Source organism: Haliotis cracherodii, unplaced genomic scaffold (assembly GCF_022045235.1).
Source record: "Haliotis cracherodii isolate W230 unplaced genomic scaffold, xgHalCrac1.p SCAF_2, whole genome shotgun sequence".
Taxonomy (NCBI): domain Eukaryota; kingdom Metazoa; phylum Mollusca; class Gastropoda; order Lepetellida; family Haliotidae; genus Haliotis; species Haliotis cracherodii.
This window is the reverse complement of record NW_027266275.1, coordinates 52621832-52644254: the sequence shown is the minus strand read 5'-3', so window position 1 is coordinate 52644254 and position 22423 is coordinate 52621832. Positions and strand designations below refer to the sequence as shown.

Genomic DNA, 22423 nt, shown 5'->3' with positions numbered 1-22423 from the left:
AGCTGAATACAACACACACGTGAACGTGAATACTATAAACACGTCAAGCTGAATACTACAGAAACGTGAATCTGAATACTGCACACACGTGAACCTGAATACTAGTATTGCACACACGTGAACGTTAATAGTATAAACACGCCAAGCTTATACTCCACACACGTGAATCTGAATACTGCACACACACGTGAAGCTGAATTCACGGGAACGTGAATACTATAAACACGTCAAGCTGAATACTACAGAAACGTGAATCTGAACACTGCACACACGTGAACCTGAATACTAGTATTGCACACACGTGAACGTTAAAAGTATAAACACGCCAAGCTAATACCCCACACACGAAAATCTGAATACTGCACACCACGTGAAGCTGAATTCACGGGAACGTGAATACTACACACAGTCCACATTTGCTGTACGAAGCGTTATTTGCCATGATCACGAAGGTAGTTAGTTAATCGTTTTTCTGGAAAGCAGATCTAATCCTGAAGGTAAATCCTCTTTCAAATGATTAGAAACAAAATACTTGCTCTATGTTTGAACAGGTGCTAAACCCCATTTGTCTATCCATATATTGTTATTGTGGGCAGTCAACGTCAAGTGATATTGATAGTTGCTACGGCTCTATATTCTTCGACGGGTTTGTCACAATGAATAAAACTGTCAGTTATGTTTAAATGTGTGGTCGAGCGTCTAAACTCACCCAAACACAGATTTGGGGATTTTAGGTTCTAGGATCCTTTGTTCGGATCTTTCTGAGCACCATCCCCTTTTTCGTGGGTTTTGACACTTTCTCTGATTTTAATACCTAACCACCGTTGTATGACGTCTCTCATTGCTTCCATGGACTACATTATCTGTATCTCACAGTTTGTCTGATTTTTGAAGGTCTACGTGACACTGTTGGACGTCAACGACAACTGGCCAATCTTCATCAGTAACGAAGACCTGTCAGCCGAGATCATCGAGTCTATAGACATAGGTGCCCCGATCCTGCAGGTGTTTGCTACAGACAGGGACTACGGTATCAACGCACAGATTGTGTTTCGGAAGGTGGCCGGCTCGGGGGACACAGGGGGTAGGTAAACAACAGGACAGATCCATATTTGTATAGACAGTTGACTCTCATTATCACTAACTCAAAAGTACCCTATCAGAGAAACCTCGCTCGTATTAATATTCACATAATTCTTTCTATATCGAAAATGACGGCAGCTCAGAGTATAGTTGGTATCTTCAAATTTGTCAAAGATTTAGATGAGGACGAGGACAAACAACGTCCAAAGAAACACATGTCTGATCGGGCCTACTGTCCAGTCCAGGAGATGGTAGCCTAGTGGGTAAAGCGTTCGATCGTCTCGCCAAAGACCTGGTTTGGCCTCCCGACCTGGATACAGTGTATGAAGCCCATGCTTGGAGTCCTCCACTGTGATATTTATCATTATGATATCGATATTTACACGCGACATCGCGACAAACGGCAGTACGACACGATATTGCGATATCGCGACACGAAAACGAAATAGCGATAACACTACACGACATGGCGTAACACAATGGCTCATGTATGTGTGTGACTGTCTGTGTGATGTGAATCATGTGATGTGTTTTGTGACGTAGTCTCGTTAAAGACAAATATTTTGTGTTTACTGGCACTGTATCGAAAGCACCATTTACATCTATATTCATGACAGGCCATCATAAATCTGGTCGAGACTTGCTGAAAGTGGTGCCATTTGCTTGTGTCAGGGCGGAACAGTTCAGATCATGAATCATAGCCCTGTGAGGTGCTAGACTTTTGTAGTAGTCCATCAATGTAGATTTGATTTGATACATCTATGGCGATAAAACACCACGTTGTTCCTTGTAACCTTGGAAACCATTTGCTTTAATAGCACTTGTTCAGCTCTTCATATCCACACACAACCCGTGAAGATCCGGGGTAGAATAGGTCTTCAGCAACCAATGCTTGCCGTAAAAGGCGATTATGCTTGCCGTAAAAAGCGATTATGTTTGTCGTAAGAGGCGACTAACGGGATCGGGTGGTCAGGCTCGCTGACTTGGTTAATGCATGTCATCGTATCCCAATTGCGTGGGTCGATGCTCATGATGTCAGTCACTGGTCCAGATTATTTACAGACCGCCGTCATATAGCTGTAGTATTTCTGAGTGCGGCGTTAAACAACAAACAAACAAAATCATATATCACATACATGGACATACCATGGCCTAATCCCAATGGGCATAACATTTAAGAAGAGTCCTGAATGAGATACACAATCAAACGCTTTTTCTGCATCCAGAAGGCAGGGAAAAAATATTATGCTATTGTCTCACGTGCACAGTAAACACATTCACGAAGAAGAACTGACATCATTGCTGAATCAAGTACAAATCAATTCAGCAAGGGAGCGAGTTGAGTTAACCTTTCGAGACGACTGAGCAATACCCTCTCAAACAACTTTTACACTGTTGGAAGCAACGTGATGGCTTCATAGCTGTTTGGACTTGGACGGGTTTGTTACCCCCTTTGTATAAGGTTACAATAACACCTCTCTTTAGATCGAAGGGGGTATGTATAAAAGGTAGAAAGGCATGAAACAGTCAAGTTCTCCAATACATGATGTGTTTATTAGGGGTCGTGTCAATTCCAGCAGCCGCTCCATGCTTAACGGACTTCCATTTCTTTCACAGTTATGGTTGCAAACGTTTCAGGGCCCTGCAGTTGTTGTAATGCTTTTTCAAAAGTCCATATGTATCATTTGTATGTATGTGGTGTATGTATGTATCAGTGTATGTATGTGGTGTGTATGTATGTATGTATGTATCAGTGTATGTATGTGATGTGTATGTATGTATGTATGTATCAGTGTATGTATGTGGTGTATGTATGTATCAGTGTATGTATGTGGTGTGAGTGTATGTATCATTGTATGTATCTGGTGTGTGTATGTATCAGTGTATGTATGTGATGTGAGTGTATGTATCAGTGTATGTATGTAATGTGTATGTATTTATCAGTGTATGTATGTGGTTTATGTATGTATCAGTGTATGTATGTGGTGTGTGTATGTATCAGTGTATGTATGTGGTGTATGTATGTATCAGTGTATGTATGTGGTGTGAGTGTATGTATCATTGTATGTATCTGGTGTGTGTATGTATCAGTGTATGTATGTGATGTGAGTGTATGTATCAGTGTATGTATGTAATGTGTATGTATGTATCAGTGTATGTATGTGGTGTATGTATGTATCAGTGTATGTATGTGGTTTATGTATGTATCAGTGTATGTATCTGGTGTGTGTATGTATCAGTGTATGTATGTGGTGTGAGTGTATGTATCAGTGTATGTATGTGATTTATGTATGTATCAGTGTATGTATCTGGTGTGTGTATGTATCAGTGTATGTATATGGTGTGAGTGTATGTATCATTGTATGTATCTGGTGTGTGTATGTATCAGTGTATGTATGTGGTGTGATTTTATTTATCATTGTATGTATCTGGTGTGTGTATGTATCAGTGTATGTATGTGGTGTGAGTGTATGTATCATTGTATTTATCTGGTGTGTGTATGTATCAGTGTATGTATGTGGTGTGAGTGTATGTATCAGTGTATGTATGTGGTGTGAGTGTATGTATCAGTGTATGTATGTGGTGTGAGTGTATGTATCAGTGTATGTATGTATCAGAGTATGTATGTGGTGTGAGTGTATGTATCCGTGTATGTATGTATCAGAGTATGTATTTGGTGTGAGTTTGTGTATCATTGTTTAGTGGGACTTTGTTTGTGTGTGATCATTGTTTTGTGTGTCGCTATGTACTGAATGACGACACTCTCGAAGGTCGCACTTGTGACTCTAAGGTGAATCAGTTTATCTACTTTTTCTGTGTGTTTGTATAACCTTGTATAACATATAACCGTGTATATTCACATAAAACTGCATAATACATTTACGATAATCAATTACAATTCGAACCGGCATATGTTTGGCGTCAAATCTATATCTGCCATATGGTCGACAATCCTTGCACAATGCAAACAATACTACAACAGTCTTTTCCTGGAGTAAAGAAAAGCCGCACACAACCCAGCCGTGTGTTGTTCCATTGTGAAGTAATTTCTAAGACTTAAGGCTAAATTTGAATGGTGTTTTAGGTTATGGAGCGATAACCAAACACATAGTAAGTCTCAATAGACCGCAAAACCGTTTATGATAAGAGTACACTCTGTTATGTTCGTTGTCACTCCAATAACCAAAACCCATCATTCAAATTAAACTTATACTTTTAATTACAATCATCCCAAAACATAAGATTTTGGAAACAAGAGAACGGATTCTTTTTCAGATAATATGCAGCTGACAACCAATAAAAAATGTGACCTTACAAAATGACGTCTGCTTATTCTAGGTCAGCCCCTGACCCTAAAAATCTAAACAAATAAGTGTTTCAATTCAGAGGCCCTCCATTCCGTTGCCATAGTAACTAAAACTCTCAGAACCTGGCTTTGTGGTCGGGGTTCCATAACACATTTGCGCATTGATCGCAATCGGACAATTGCAAAAAGGGCAAGTATATGTCCTGCTATGTCTGCAGCACCCGCCACTCACGCAATTAGCACACAAAGTAAGTGTTTGTTGTCTGAGCAAAAAGCATGGTACATCACATGACAGACCTGGGACAACTTGTAATAGATTTTCGAAGGGAGAAATAAAAACAAAACACTAGAGATACGAGGGAGTTTGCAAAAGAGTCTGGAAACTATCATCGACAACAAACTGACATTTTCACGAAATACGGAAACTGTTTACAATAAGTGTCAATCACGTCTTCACTTTTTAAGAAAACTGAGAACTTTTAGTGTTCACTGTTTTATTATGTCAGTGTGTTATACAAATTGTATAAGTCCGTTTAATCTCCTGTATTCAGTGCTGATATTGACCCTTCTCAGCACAGAATAAAACCAACCTAAACAAAATCATGAATATGGGAGGCAAAACCTCAGGATGGCAATTCGAATCCATAGATGTATATATACTAACCAAGTTGGTAGAATTTTAGATGATCTTTATTAATTATTATATCCTTGTTATACGCTGTCATCTGCTTTGTTTTTTTATCATCAAATTTCATTTTTCCGGACAAGGTAATGTTAAAATTTAGAAACTTTCACAAAAATTACCCAAATATTTAAATGACAACTTGAAACCTTGATGATCAGTTTTGCCAAGTTTCATCTTTTCAATATCTCTCAAAGTATGTTTACAGTGTTTGGACAAAGGTTTCTCATATATCTATCCATGGTGACGTTTCTTTTGCGGTTCAGTGTACTTATTTCACAAATAGCAACCGAGCAATTTCGCCATAACGCAATGTCGCCATATCACGTTACCATATCGCCATGTCGTGTCGTGTTATCGCCATGTCGTGTCGTGTTATCGCCATGTCTTGTGGTGTTATCACCATGTCGTTGCGTGTTATCGCTATTTCGTGTATCACAATATTCCTGTATCGTGGATTTCTCAGGACGATATGGCGATGGCCTTAATCAGCCACCTAGATATTGCTCGAATATTGCCAAGAGTAAAACCTACAACAGTCACTACTGTCTTGTCATTTCTCGAGTTGACGACTACAGCAGATTTACTATGTTATGCCTCTTCTTTAAGACACGGGAGTGTACTACATGTGTTCATTTTGATTTCTGACAGCTCGCTGCCTTAATGTCTATTAACCAGCTGTGCGTGAGCGAACATAACATGTTTCCTTCCATTTAATAAACACAACATACGTAGACTCATCATTATTGCAGGCCTCTTCAGTGTGAGTCCCCAGTCTGGACAAATCCTCGTTGAAAGGAGCCTTCGTGGACGCATTGGAATATACGCCTTCAACGTGAGCGCCACTGACCGGAACGGCGGTCCAGATGGCTTGAAGGGATATTCCCGCATCGTCATCACTGTGGTGGAGTCCCTCAACTCTCCACCCGTGTGGACGATCCCACCTAATGACAACATGACAATAGAAGTACTGGAGGTCAGTGTAGACCCTCTAGAATAACAAGGCAATATATGTATTGGGGGTCAGTGCAGACCCTCTAGAATAACAAGACAATTTATGTATTGGAGGTCACTGTAGACCCTCTAGAATAACATGTCAATATCTGTATAGGAGGTCAGTGTAGACCCTCTAGAATAACATGTCAATATCTGTATTGTAAGTCAGTGCAGACCCACTAGAGTAACATGTCAATATCTGTATTGGAAGTCAGTGCAGACCCTCTATAATGCAAGACAATTTATGTATTGGATGTCAGTGCAGACCCTCTAGAGTAACATGTCAATATCTGTATTGGAGGTCAGTGCAGACCCTCTATAATACAAGGCAATTTATGTATTGGAGGTCAGTGCAGACTCTCTATAATAACATGTCATTATCTGTATTGAGGTCAGTGCAGACCCTCTATAATACAAGGCAATTTATGTATTGGAGGTCAGTGCAGACCCTCTAGAGTAACATGTCAATATCTGTATTGGAGGTCAGTGCAGGCCCTCTATAATAACATGTCATTATCTGTATTGAGGTCAGTGCAGACCCTCTATAATAACATGTGATTATCTGTATTGGAGGTCAGTGCAGACCCTCTATAATAACATGTCATTATCTGTATTGGAGGTCAGTGCAGACCCTCTATAATAACATGTCATTATCTGTATTGGAGGTCAGTGCAGACCCGCTATAATAACATGTCATTATCTGTATTGGAGGTCAGTGCAGACACTCTATAATAACATGTGATTATCTGTATTGGAGGTCAGTGCAGACCCTCTATAAAAACATGTCATTATCTGTATTGGAGGTCAGTGCAGACACTCTATAATAACATGTCATTATCTGTATTGGAGGTCAGTGCAGACACTCTATAATATAGTGATGAAACATAATGCAGAGCTGAAATGCCAAACGAAGCTCGTGTATTTCATTGTGGAGAAAATATGTGTGGAGAAGTGTGTGGGCGTGTGTGTATGTGTATGTGATTGCCGTGTCATGACAGAAATACTGTTTAAAGCGGAGGTAAGCCTCTTTCATTCACTCATTTATTCCTCAAATTGAACGACTAATGTAAAATTGTGTTTCAAGATGCCGTAGAGTGGATTAATGTTCACGCTAACGAGTTTGTAATCATCAAACGTCAAAGGTGTCTTTACAATAACTTTCTGTTCATTTTACCATCACAGAGCCAGTACCTTGGTATGCTAGTATTTGACGCAAACGCAGACGATAACAACAGCGGCCGTAACGGCATCGTGGAATACTACTTTCAAGACGGCAACACCACTGTCTCCAACACAGGGGAGTTCAGCATCAATCGAGTCACTGGGGTCATCAGAGCAGAGATAATATATGACCGCGAAACAGTAGAGCGATACACGGTATGTTTCTTTATAACTGAAGGATGGGTATTCAAGACATTTCATCACGGGACCAAATGTATTGGGAAATCCTAACAGTTTAATCCCTCAAAAATAAGTCTATTTGCTGTTTAACGCCGCAGTCATCAATATTCCAGCTATGTGACGGCGGTCTGTGAATGATGACATGCATCAATCAAGTTAGCGAGTCTGACCACCCGATCCTAATGGTCGCCTCTTACGACAAGCATAGGTTGCTTAAGACCTAGATCTGCAAGGATGGAATTGCTTCAAATTGCTTTGAAACAGACGAGATACATGTTAAAGCAACCGTTTCGGTGAAAAACTTTAAAGTAATGGACGAACAATGCACAAGTATGACAAGTTCACATTGACCTTCGGTCCCGTAAGTATTAAATTAGCGAGCCTGACCACTGGATCCCGTTAGTCGCCTCTTCCGACAAGCATGGGTTCCTGAAGAGGAAATCAATCCCAGATCTTCACGGGTCCTCAAAAATAAGTGAGAGGATGTATAACACAATCCTGTTTGGCCGTTACTGCAGTCTTCTTTCTGCAGCAAAGATGTTATGCAAATTAATTCATTTTCTCGAAATACATGTTTGATGATATTCATAATTTATCTCTTCTCAGTCCATATCATCGGGTACCATTTAGCAGTCGGGAAGGTTATGTTCCTCCATATAGTTATGGAGAAAAAAAAAGAAAAGAAAAGATCATTTGTTATTTTTTCAATATTTTAATTCAATCGATATCCTTTGTTACCATTATGGTGTAAATGACTACAGTTATTATTCTGTCTTTCCTCAGCTTCATCTGATCGCTAAGGACATGGGAGTCTTGTCGCTGAGGTCAGAGCGCCATCTCTACGTGAAAATCATTGACGTCAATGACAACATCCCCGAATTTGAAATGAGTGCAAGTGGCTCAGTGATTTCAGTTGAAATAAAGACATATGTACTGGACAATAGACACAGTAATATTAGTTGAATAAAGACAAGTGTACTCATTGGACGTTAGACACAGTAATATAAGTTGAAATACAGACACGTGTACTCAATGGACGGTAGACACAGTAATATTAGTTGAAAAAAGACAACTGTACTCAATGGACGATGGACACAGTAATATCAGTTGAAATACAAACACGTGTAATCACTGGACGATAGACACAGTAATATCAGTTGAAATAAACACACGTGTACTCAATGGACAATAGACACAGTAATATTAGTTGAAAGAAAGACAAGTGTACTCAATGGACAATAGACACAGTAATATTAGTTGAAATAAAGACACGTGTACACAATGGACGATAGACACAGTAATATTAGTTGAAATGAAGACACGTGTACCCAATGGACGGTAGACACAGTAATATTAGTTGAAATGAAGACACGTGTACCCAATGGACGATGGACACAGTAATATTAATTGAAATACAGACAGGTGTATTCATTGGACGATAAACACAGTAATATTAGTAGAAATAAAGACAAGTGTACACAATGGACGATAGACACAGTAATATTAGTTGAAATAAAGACAAGTGTCCTCAATGGACGATAGACACAGTTATATCAGTTGAAATAAACACACGTGTACTCAATGGACAAAAGACACAGTAATATCAGTTGAAAATAGACAACTGTACTCAATGGACGATGGACACAGTAATATTAGTTGAAAGAAAGACACGTGTACCCAATGGACGATAGACACAGTTATATTAGTTGAAATGAAGACACGTGTACCCAATGGACGGTAGACACAGTAATATTAGTTGAAATGAAGACACGTGTACTCAATGGACGGTAAACACAGTAATATTAGTTGAAATGAAGACACGTGTACCCAATGGACGATGGACACAGTAATATTAATTGAAATACAGACAGGTGTATTCATTGGACGATTAACACAGTAATATTAGTTGAAATACTGAAAGGTGTATTCATTGGACGATAGACACAGTAATATTAGTTGAAATACAGACAGGTGTATTCATTGGACGATAGACACAGTAATATTAGTTGAAATGAAGACACGTGTACCCAATGGACGATAGACACAGTAGTATTAGTTGAAATAAAGACAAGTGTCCTCAATGGACGGTAAACACAGTAATATTAGTTGAAATGAAGACACGTGTACTCAATGGACAGTAGACACAGTAATATTAGTTGAAATACAAACACGTGTACTCAATGGACGATAGACACAGTAATATTAGTTGAAATAAAGACGAGTGTCCTCAATGGACGGTAAACACAGTAATATTAGTTGAAATGAAGACACGTGTACTCAATGGACGGTAGACACAGTAATATTAGTTGAAATGAAGACAGGTGTACTCAATGGACAATAGACACAGTAATATTAATTGAAATACAGACAGGTGTATTCATTGGACGATAGACACAGTAATATTAGTTGAAATACAGACACGTGTACTCAATGGACAATAGACACAGTAGTATTAGTTGAAATGAAGACAGGTGCCTTTAATGGACAGAGTAGATATAACATATGTGCAGTATTGTTTATAAGTGTGTAAAATCTCCATTTATGTTTACAGAATGGGAAAACAATCCCTATGGACATCTTGTTGTGGGAGAATACCACCGTAGGCGCAGCCATCGGAAGTGTGAAGGCAACCGATGACGACTCGGAATTGTACACTACCATCTACTACTACATTGTTGGTGAGAGAGAGAGAGAGAGAGAGAGAGAGAGAGAGAGAGAGAGAGAGAGAGAGAGAGAGAGAGAGAGAGAGAGAGAGAGAGAGTTAATTCGGGTTTGCGACATTTGTCTTTTCAGCTGGAGGTGATGGAAAGTTCGCGGTTGATAGAGATACAGGGGTTATACGGCTCAGCCAGGCAGTAGATCGTGAGATAAGAAGTACCTACTCTTTCGACATCAGGGCAACCAATGCGGACAACGACTACTTCCTAATAACAAATCGTAACGCCATCGACACCAGCATTATCACGGTCAGGGTGACGTTGCGTGATGTCAATGACAACGCGCCAGTGTTTGTGGGATTTAACAGCCTTGATGCAGCCAACAACCACTACTTCGGATGTAAGCCCATTTATAATCTTTGTTTTCTACTTTTGTCATCAATGCATATTATTGTTTACGTGTTTCACCTCAAACGGTTGCTTTAAGATGCAGCTAGTCTGTTTCAAAGCATTATTGATACAATTCCGCCCTAGCAGATTTAGGTTAGAATAGGTCTTAAGCAACCTTTGCTGTCGTAAGAGGCGACTAACGGGATCGGGCGGTCAGGCTCGCTGAATTGGTTGATGCATGTCTTCGCATCCCAATTACATGGAGCATGCTTATGATATCAATCACTGGATTGTCTGGTCCATAATTGATTATTTACAGACCGCCATCATATAGCTGAAATATTGCTAAGTGCGGTATTGAAACAAACAACAAACAAACAACTGTAACAATTCACATCGTTAAAGCACGTAAAAAGACATAGAAAATATATTCTTACCTTATAAAAAAAGTTGCTTGTTACCTTTTATTCGGGTTATCTAAAAGCTGTGTATGTAGGAAGCTGAGGTTGCTGGAGTACGATGTCAAATAATCAATATATATAAATCCCTTGTGTCATTTCTGTTTATTTACTAGAAGAAACATTACATCTAGGTGTCTGCTTAAAACCTTAAATTAGCTGTCAATTTGTAAATTTTGTTCAACCACATCTTTGTTTTCAGTTATCTCTTTGAATGCCCCCTATGATCAGCGTATTGTCCAAGTGACAGCAACAGATGTGGACGCTGCGGGGTCCGCTGCCATCACCTACAGCATCATCGGCGGCAACGACGACGGTGGTTTCTTCACTGTCGACATGATCGGGAGAGTGGCCAATAAGCGCCTCTTAAACGAAGTGACCACAAGGATTTACTCGCTCACAATACAAGCGTCTGACAGCCTGCTGCTTTCTACAGCTACAACATATGTCAGTATACCATGGATCTATGTGATTCTACTTATACCTTATATTACCCACAGGCCAAGGATCTCGGTGCAATTTTATTCAGGAATTCTACTTGAGCATTGCACTTTTTTATTCGTCGGAGTGGCTAGTTCATGACAATTGTTCTATCGTTTTCATTGTCTTGAGACCTGTGAAGATCTAGGTAGAGAATAGGTCTTCAGCGACCCATGCTTGTCGTAAGAGGCAACTAACGGGATGCGTGGATCGATGCTTATGATGTCAATCACTGGATTGTCTGGTCCAGACTCTACTATTTACAGACCGCCGCCATATAGCTTGAATATTGCTGAGTGCAGCATTACACAACAAACAAACAAACAAACAAACAAACAAACAGTCCTATTTTTCTAAATTATCAACCATCAATATTAATTCACTGGGGACAGAATATCTGTGATTCCTCCTCGGTTATTCTCAGAGTATGGACGCGTTTAAATGTCACAAATACCTGAGGTGCTTAACTACCAAAGGTAACCGCCATGTGGATATCAGACGTTGATATTTGCAATCTGCAGATGTTGTGAATTACTTGACGGCTGTCATGTAAAATATTTTACCAGGTGTTCGTCACAAATGCAGGAAACGAGGTTAAATTGGTCATCAACCTAGAACCATCAGAGGTGAAAGTTTTCCGGTCACAAATCATCAGGTATGACTGCCAACAATGAGTGTGTGAGTATTGATTGACGCCGCATCAGGGATTTTGAAACAATTCGCGGCTTCCCAACATGAAATGTTTTCATTTTCTTATCTTTTAATTAGTAACATGGAGGGCGGAAGGCCTGACCTAAGATTGAAATTGTCCAAAAAATTGTTCGCCTCCATCTTTAGCTTAATTTACCCAGGATTCGCAAGTTGTGTGGCAACACTGACGATTGTTTTTTTTTGCAGGTTACTCATGTCCTTCCCTGGTATAAGTCACGCCAGCATCCTCAGCATCAAAAATCACGTGGTCGGACAAGTGGTGGACACCACGAGGTAAATGACACACACACGCACGCCCACACGCCCGCACGCCCGCACGCACTCAAAAAAGCCTAACTACTGTATATATTCATATCTATATGAAGAGTGGTAGAGCGTCCGCCCAATAGATGGTACTTCTTGTTACCCTGCCTGGTGATCGGCATTAAGGGGCTAAAATAAGGAGTGGTCGATCCGGAGTCAGCATACTGTGTCTGAGTGGGGTATTCATGTTTAACTGCGGCATGGTATCTCCGTGGGCCACCACATTTAAACGACATCCGTCGGGACTAGTACAAAAAGCCACACACGCACTCACTCTCACACGCTCACACGCTCACACGCTCACACACACACACACACACTCACACACTCTCACACACACACACACACACACACACACACACACACACACACACACACACACACATGCATGCACGTCGCTACATAAGTGCAATAATCTTGGACGCGACGTTAAACCCCATTTCACCTCACCTCATATCAACATGAACAACCGCTTGTTCTTTAACCGCCAAGGGGTTGAACTTTAAATGTTTGTATCAATATTATATAACCAAAGGAAAAGAAACTAAATGGAAATAAATCGAGAACCTTGAACGCCTGTAGCAGCGATCTTGTATCTTGTACCTGTAGCGTTTCTTACAAGACTTATCCGGGTGACATTCTGCAAGTGTGACAGGTTGTGATGCTCAGTGGTCAGTTGCTGCAATGCCATTGGCTACCCGCGTTTGATCCTGATCCCCAGTGACCTATGGTTGCTTAAGGATGATTTAAATTAATCGGGTGGTCAGTCTCGGTGTCTTGGTTGATGGCATCAGTCATTGTACCCCGAGGTCGTGGGACTTTGCGCATAATTTCAATCATTGGTTTGTCTTGTCCAGGTTCAACTATTTACAGGTCATCGTCAGCTTGGATGTTGTTGAGTGCGGCGTTAAACAATAATCGAACAACCGAACAATGCTTTAGCACACCGTATGCGCCATATTTGGGCGTCCTTTATACTGAGTGTCATAGCATCCAGTATTGACTTGAATTATGCGATACAAACAGATAACTTGATTTACAATTCAGGTAGATACATCATGGATTTATTCTGCAAATACATTATGTTATATACAAATGTTTATGCACATCGCCTATATGGCGAAAAGCTAAATTCGATTGAGTTAACTGACCAAGCCAGGCGAACTAAAATATTCAAATCGGGGGGAATGGTTTTGTTATCAGAAGGTCAAGGGCAGAAATGCAACAAACATGTCAAAGTATTTCGTATATGTCCGATTACCGTTCTCTGAATTTGAGGGGCGGTGGGGTAGCCTAGTGGTTAAAGCGCCGGATTCGATTCCCCACGTGGGTACAATTTGTGAAGCCCATTTCTGGTGTCCGTGATTTTGCTGGAATACTGCTACAAGCGGCGTTAAACCACCCTCACTCACTCCCTGGATCTGAATTAATGATATTTCCAGATCCATGAAGGCAGTGATGATGTCTAACAGCGACGTTGTGCATGTTGTAGATCTGACGTTATCGTGGTGGCGGCGACTGCCGTTCCAGCGGGAGGATATGTTCTGCTGTCAACATCACAACTTTTACTTTTGCTCCAAGAGAAGAGGAGAGAATCAGGGGCGGTGTTTAACTCCTTCTTCGTTGAGTCTATCGGGGTAAGAAGACCTTTCTTCAATGAGATCCGCATATGAAAGTTATATATATTGTTTATTCACAAAAAGTGTTAGGCCGTAGGCCTATTACACAGAAGTATTTACAGAGAGAGGGAGAAAACACATTCATACACATTCATACACATGCATATACACAAATAAATATTTAGACTGTATGTAATGAACGAAGTCGAAAAGCTTTGTAAACGTAGACTGCTAGATTTCGTATGATTTTAGAGTTAGTGGATGACATAAGAGCATTAAATCTATTTTTAGAAGGGGTTGTAAAATATTTAGGAGGAATGTATTCAGCTCTTAAATTATTATAAGCATTGCATACAAGCACAAAATGATATTCGTCCTCAATAAAATTCTGGTTACACATCAAACACAGTCTCTGTTCTCTAATTTCCTTAATATATCGACCGGTCTCAATTCGCAGCCGATGGGAGGAGCATCTCAACTGAGCAAGAGCAGCTCTGAATTTTGAAACATTTACTACCTTGATATGGCTTATGTACCGTATAGTTCATAAACAGATTAACTATGTGTCTTGATGTTTGTAAATAGCTTATTGTTAAATTAACTTCCATGTCGCTGTGACAGAAGACGTTCGTTGTCCTTCGGTGCACAGGTATGGTGCTGACAAACCTAGGAACATAATCGGGGCGAAGCCACACACACGTGCATGCACGTCACTATATACGTGCAGCAATATTGAACGCGACGTTAAACCCCATTTCACCTCACCTCACCCATATTAGAACTAATCGTGCACGTGATTATCACAAACATCATGACACAACACAGTCGTGAACTTCACTGTACAACGATCTTGAGCTTTTGCCTGCAATTCAAAGTACCCAACTTCGAAAAGCGTGTCCTCAGAATTATATGAAATATCACCATCGGGACCTGGTGCAACACTGATTACAATGAATTTGTGCAATATCAGTACTCATTGCTGACTGATGTATCGTCTAGCTTGCGGAATAAGCCGACTGAACTCGAATGCCTTCTGTCGGCGCCAACACCCACTTGCGATACATGTTTTTCGACAATTGTTCTGTCATCAAATTCAGTGATAGGAAAAAACAGAAGACTTTTGTCGTTGCCAAGAAGTGTTTAACTGCCAATTCAATAGTCAATGGCCGGTCAGAGACAAAAGCTCTGTTTTTTAACACTTGTAAAATTGCATTCAATCTTCCTGTTAGCCTGCTGGAGGCGCGGCGACCTGGCTGGACTGGACCCCCGTGTTGGCAGTTGTCATCATTATTATCCTACTGATTCTCATGGCCATCCTGCTGCTGTTGTTTTGTTGCTGTTGCATCAAAGCCTCGTGAGTGACAACGACTTCTCCGCTACTTACTCGTTGCCAAAGTGTCTCAGAAAATGCTTGATAAAAATAATAATGCTTCGGCCGTCGAAAAAAATATGCCACAAAAATACATTGTTGCAAGATGTTTTAGAATAAAGAATATTTAGGCTCATAGTGTTAACAAAACGTATTTGGTTTTGCAGCTGTAGCTGAAAAAAGATTTCGGTCTCCATATTCCAAATTATGTATTTTATGATACGTCAGATCATAGCAACGCGTTTGTAAGATATTACCCGATTTGTTCTTCCGTCATAGGCTTACTCATTGATATAGCAATGAAGCAATCGTAGAAATATTGCTCTATTCGTTATCGATACTAAGGAGTCTGAGCAGATTAATCCCTTGTGGTCAGTACAATGAATATACACAGGCATGTATTTTCATTAAGTAAAACATAGAAAAACCTCTGGTAGAAACAACCAATACATAAAAGCCATGTGGTAGACATATTCTAGATCTATTCAATATATTCATGATTGATTATACCATTGACTTTATTTTTCATATTTTTCAGTGGAAAGAAAAAGCCACAGACACCAGGTAGATGCATTTTTTGTTTTCTTGAAAAATACCAGGGAGACTGTGAGCAATTGCTACAGCTCCCACTTTGAAAATATTTTTAAATTTGAAAATAAATTAATAAATACCAAGTGAGATGATAACACTGGAAATGGCTTCTTGTCTCGTTAAGACCCGTGAAGATCCGGGTAGACAATTGGTCTTCAGCAACCAATGCTTTCCGTAAGAGGCGACTATGCCTGTCGTAAGAAACGACAAACGGGATCGGAAGGTCAAGCTCGCTGACTTGGTTGATACATGTTATCGTATCCCACTTGCGTAAATAGATTCTCATGATGCCATACCGCTGTCATATATCTGGAATATTGCTGACTGCGGCGTAAAACAACAAACACACCATATCTAGTCTTGTTAAATCGTTCAATTAAGCACTTCGGTCAAAGTTGATGATGGCACTCTCTTCTGTACCAAATGTAGACGAATGTTTGTTACAGTAGCATTATTCTTGTAAGTAATTGTGATGACACAGATCTCAAACGTGAAACAAACTATATTGCGCAATCGTTTTATGTGTATAATATCTAAAACAAACCTTATCACCACACGTTGCTGACTTGGTGGTTGAAAATAATTCTTCACATGACCTACTCACACGCAAAAGAAACGCAAGTCGAGTATGCAGTATACATGTTATTTATTTTCAACATCAAAGACAAGAAATACTAATAGGGCAAGATTGAAAAAAATTTGACTGAAGATAGTTTAATGGAGTAAAAGGCAGGTGACATAATTGTTTGTTTTTTCAAATGTTAAAGGCTTACGCAGTTTCGGGTCAATACCCAAAATGTCAGTCAATACCTTGTGTGACCACCATTAGCATTGATCACTGCCACACATATCCTGTACATTGAGTGGATCAGACGATTTGTGAAGGTCCTAGGGATCCTCCTGCACACACCCAGAGCAGCTGTGCGTAGTTCATTGGCAGTTTGGGGCACATTGTGCAGACGCCTTTGAACCTCATCCCACAAGTGTTCGATGGGGTTCAGATCAGGGATGAGGGCTGGCCACGGTAGGACACGGATGTTGTGTTGTTGCAGAAAGGCCACGGTAGCTCTGGCAACATGGGGACGAGCGTTGTCCTGCTGGAAAATGTTTTGTTGATGTTTTGCAAAAAATGTAACAACGTGGGGTCTGATCACTTGGTCGATATACCGCTGAGCAGTGACGCCGTGTTCCCGACCTTGACCAACATTCAGAAAGTACGTGGGTCCAAGTCTCGCATTAAACCCAATCCCTGCCCATATCATGACGTTAGGTCCACCCCATGGATCCCTTTCCACAACGTTTCTGTCAGCGAAACGATCACCTCGACGCCGCCAAGTTCTGACTCTTCCGTCTGCATGGGAGACACAAAACGACTTTCGTCAGAGAAGATGACACGCCTCCACTCACGATGACGCCAATTGCGATGACCCTGTGCCCACTGAAGTCGTGCTTTTCGATGCCGTGGTTGCATAACAGGACGACGTGCTGGTCGGCGACATCTGAGGTTGTTGGAACGGAGACGTCGGATCACAGTGTCCCGGTTAATGTGTCGATTATGTGTTCCTATGGTCTGTCGAGCACTTTCATTTGCAGTTAGGAACGGATGTCGCTGGTGTTGACGGGTAATCTGCCGATCTTGTCGAGGTGTGGTGACCCTAGGACGACCGCGCCGAGGAAGGTCATCTGTGGTCTGTGTAGCATTGTATCGATGCAGGAGACGGTAAACTGTGGTTATGTTAACGTTGAAATGACGGGCAACATCTTGGACAGACTCTCCAGCTTCCAAACGTCCCATAGCCTGGTTTCTCTGAATTTGTGTTAGGCGTGGTATTGTTGACCAAGGAATGGTAGGTCCAAGAATCGGCCACAGTTTTATACCCACTACAGTTCGTGACAGTTCGTGCATTTTCGATTTCGCGAGAAATGGGAGCATGATACCCACATATTCATTGAAATGGTGCGTTTTGGCGATTCGTTTTTTATGTTGCGTTTTTACTCGGGGCTTCCAAAATGCAACCAAAAATATTGATAACACCAAGATCAGGCTTCACTACATTCTAAAACTCATATCAATTTATGGTTCCGTGTTTGTTACCTATTTGCTTAAAACGACTTGCGTTTCTTTTGCGTATGAGTATACTCTCTTAACATAGTAGCGGATTGTGAAATATTTATGTTATGATTTCTTATCAGAAAACCGGCTAGCAGAGATAGAACGCCCCAACACACCATAAACACTGCATCCACACCATGCAATTCCCCTGTTCACGTGGCTAGGGGTCATTCTTGACTTGTCCTGGACACTTCAGTGAAAGGTCTCAAATCGGCCTGATCCATTATTGTGGTCATTATCCACAGTAACACGTAAACTCGCTACTCGACGAACGTCTAAAGGCTTTTGGCATGCTTCAAACTGGAGGAACTCAGCGAGACATAGCCCATATGTTCACTGCGTCTCAGTCCGTGACGTGTACGCCGTCAAAGGCCACCCGTTAGCTGTACTGGCCATGCGCTGCAAGAGGAATGAGCAAGACTCCATCAAATTGTCATTTTGAGATTGATTCGGACCATGCCGCGCCGTATGATCAAGTCAACGTTCATGTTTTGACTACACACCCTGTCTTCCTTGGTTGTTTGCAACCTTACATTACACCGCCACCGTTATTGATCATGTTACATCTCGTCCTTTCTTGTTCTTATCCATACATAACTATCACTAACTACCTCGTTGTATTTCTGTAATCATCTGTTATTTTCGAATATTCCCTACTTTCGTTTGAGAACACATATCCTCCCCATGAACTGGTTGACTGTGTGTCATAATATCCCGCCAGGGTGGGTCGTTGCTTTCAGTCTGGTCCAGATTCGGGTATTCACTAGGCGCTTTAATATTGCTGACAGAGGGATAACCCCGCTTACCTTTGCCTCCCTCAAACTGTGCCCTTCAAGCAAGTGTGCGTTGGCGGTATTTTAAAATGCAAACCGACTTTTTTTTCAGTGACATATCTCATCGGCGAGAAGGTAAAGTGAGAAGTTATATAACTTTACTTTTTTATTTTAACAATTCCATGTGGATCTTGATCTTACTGACTCAAACGAACGAACTGTAAATATACCAAACATTTAAAACACAGATTTTGCATGGATACAATACTGAGATATGCTGTTTTGCCTTTTACCACCAGTGAAATCTGTTTCGGCAGATAATCGAGACTGATCATTGCCTGGCGTTCGCGTTATAAATTATCACTCGTGCTCATAAATAAAGACAGAAATAAACACATTACATTGATACGTTTTTCTGTGGCATTCTTCCATGAATATGTAATGTTATCTACATAATGTAACATTTGGAAACATTATTTTCTTATTCATTTGTTTCAGGATGAAAAGAAGATTAATCCTGTCTTCGATAACAGCATCTCCATAGTTGGAACGACTGATGCTAAGGTGGTGACAGAAGTGGAGGAGCTTTATGCAGTTGTTGCCAAGACCACACCTGCTCCTAATGCAACCGTCAGTCACGACCCGTACCCCTTTGTTGATGACGACAATCCTGTCATCGAAACAGAGGTAATTCGTGGACGTGCTATTGGGTCCTCTGAAGTGACCATCCAGGTGGGACCGGACGTCAACGATGGGCCCTTACCCGTCATTGAGGCTCTGATCAACGAAAACTCAGACACTGTTGCATTTTCAGCAGCGGTGGCATCTGAATCTCAAACGTCTTCATCTCAGGTTGTGCAAGGAGGAGATATTGATACATATTTTTTTACGCCCCAGCCTGAACCCGACACAGAGTCTGGGTCTAAGTATCCATACCCTTCTGTTCAGCCTTCTCTTGAGCCTTTAGCAGAACACTCAGAACAAGAGGAATCACAGGACGAGGAAAATGACAACATTAATACCGAGATACATGATGCCCAGGATGTCAGGATTAGTCAGGACGCCTATACCCATATGGAAAGAGTGGTAACCTATGGGGACGGAGGGAGCTACGAGGTGGACGTTCAAGGTGGCTACCCTGAGGGAACTGGACAAAATGGTTCCTTTGCAAGTTCAGGAAGCGTTGGTACATCAGACGGCCATGCTGGTGGTAATTATGAGATTGAAATTCATGGCGGGCGACCACAGAGTACCGTAGATGTCGTTCCTTCAACCAGTGGCCCAACCTACGAGGTAGAGGTTCAAGGTGACAATCCCACAGTTGATCAAAAGGGGACAAGCGGAGGTGTCAACTATGAGATAGAAATTCATGGCGGGCGACCACAGAGTACCGTAGATGTCGTTCCTTCAACCAGTGGCCCAACCTACGAGGTAGAGGTTCAAGGTGACGATCCCACAGTGGATGAAAGAAGAACTAGCGGTGGTGTCAACTACGAAATTGAAATCCATGGTGGACGACCAAACAGCTACGTTCATATTGATCCAGGTACCAGTGGACCGGGTTACGAGGTTGAAGTTCAACCTAACTCTCCTGCGGGTTTTGAACAAAGTTCTCCTCCCAGCACTGTTGGCGATGGAGATTACGAGGTTGAGATCCAGGATGGACATCCTGACACGTCCATAGATATCCTTCCTGCTACCAGTGCTCCGTTTTATAATGTGAATGTCCAAGGTGAATTTCCAGTCATCACTGATGAGTCTGATAACTCAAGTGCTTTGGTTCCTTCGAGCGGTGACAGAAGCTATGGAGTAGAAGTTCCTGGCGGAGATCCAATCCGCAGAGGGGCAATCGCACCACCCGGATACGTCATCACTGAAACTGAAAAGAGCATGCACAGCACCTCAGCCGCTCAGAATTCGCGTGTCATTAGTTCCCCTTCACCCCTCGATGGTGGGAATGTAACTGTTGCCGAAACCCACAGTAGCCTGAACACAGCATCAGCTCAATCACGTTCACGGATGATCAGTTATGGAGAAGACGATGGTGTGGGCGTGGGAGTCTATGAGAGTCTTCGTGAAGTTGATGACGAGAACATGGCAGTTGAGTTCCCTGGAATGTCCAACAGCCACTCCCCTGGTTCCCCTCACCCTTACGTCTACCTGTCTGATGATGCTGTTTAAATATGTAGTGACAATGAACGATGGTTACATTGTGATTGTTGTTTCTGAAACTGTATTGATCTTGATGTCGAATGGACACAGACAAGTATTGTTTTGATTCTATCACAATGTTTATAAGCATGTTGATAATGTCATGCATATGCTGAAAATGAAGATTGTTGTTTATTGCCATTATCTGTTAGATATCCGATGCTTTGCCAGATATACCATGCACATTGATATTGTATTGCTTTAGTCTTAAACAACTTGCATACAACAATTTATGTGTCTGCGTATGCATGTTTATACATGTGCAGTTATACATTTATCAAGATGACCTCTAGGTATATTTGTAATGTGTTTCCATGTTGAACTTTTTTTTACAACATTAACGTGACTACGACATCCATAATGTCGGATTTGGTTTGGTTTGAAGTATCATAATATTTTAGTCTTATGTTTTTTTTAAAATGCTAATGTTGAAAATAGATCCCAGGAGCAAATTCATGTATCATGCTTTGGATATTAATTACTAAACGCATCAACTTGTTGTATTATCAGTAATTTATTACTACATTACATGAATAATTAATATGATTAACCGATCTATTTCAAATATATATATATATATATATATATATATATATATATATATATATATATATATATATATATATATATATATATATATATATATATATGTTTACTGATAAGCCACCAAACTGTTCTCAAATTAAAAAAAACATTCACCAAACAAAATTACTTTATTTACATTTCGACCATCGATCACATGGGTGTTTGAAAAACGTATACGTACGCCGCCCATCTAACTTAAGATCGCTTCTCAAAGAAATCTAATATTGGAAGAGTTCATTCCTAGCATGGGTATGTTGTTTTCATAGTGTAGGCATTATTCCACACTGCTTTATTTTTTGTAGGCAATAGTAACTGTAGGCAAAAGTGGACGTAGGCATTAGTGGCTGGAACCAAGACAAGTAATACAAACAGAAGATCGATGACAATATTGTAAATACAACAGAGCAAGTGTGCCACTGTGAGAACTACCTCCTGTGTTTAATTTGAACTAGCGTTATTACCCTCATAGTGATGTTCCCATGAGACCTACGATATTCAAATTGATAGTGTTTTTCATTTTTCTAAGTTTTCTGCTTCGTTTATATAGTAATTGCATTACTATGCGATATACCTAAATAATAATATGTACTCACCATTGCTTCGTGATTAAAGAACATCCATTGGCAGTCGTATTATCGTTTGATTACTTCAACAACTCGAGTGATATCCTTTTAAATTCCTAAAGTGCATGGCA

The 22423-nt window shown here is 40.7% G+C and overlaps 1 protein-coding gene across 1 annotated transcript in view; it reads left to right on the top strand.

The window, feature by feature from the left end:
• LOC139468218 (cadherin-87A-like) overlaps positions 1 to 21690 on the top strand; it is a 53682-nt gene extending 31992 nt beyond the window's left edge. The window contains exons 28-41 of the mRNA XM_071250038.1: positions 895 to 1084; positions 5825 to 6048; positions 7251 to 7445; positions 8253 to 8360; positions 10021 to 10147; positions 10263 to 10526; positions 11177 to 11421; positions 12021 to 12109; positions 12352 to 12438; positions 13961 to 14105; positions 15317 to 15441; positions 15995 to 16020; positions 19046 to 19068; positions 19432 to 21690. Coding sequence (XP_071106139.1) covers positions 895 to 1084; positions 5825 to 6048; positions 7251 to 7445; positions 8253 to 8360; positions 10021 to 10147; positions 10263 to 10526; positions 11177 to 11421; positions 12021 to 12109; positions 12352 to 12438; positions 13961 to 14105; positions 15317 to 15441; positions 15995 to 16020; positions 19046 to 19068; positions 19432 to 21114 — 3531 coding nt within the window. The 3' untranslated portion in view covers positions 21115 to 21690. The remainder of the gene's footprint in view (positions 1 to 894; positions 1085 to 5824; positions 6049 to 7250; positions 7446 to 8252; positions 8361 to 10020; positions 10148 to 10262; positions 10527 to 11176; positions 11422 to 12020; positions 12110 to 12351; positions 12439 to 13960; positions 14106 to 15316; positions 15442 to 15994; positions 16021 to 19045; positions 19069 to 19431) is intronic.
• Positions 21691 to 22423: the final 733 nt, after the last annotated feature.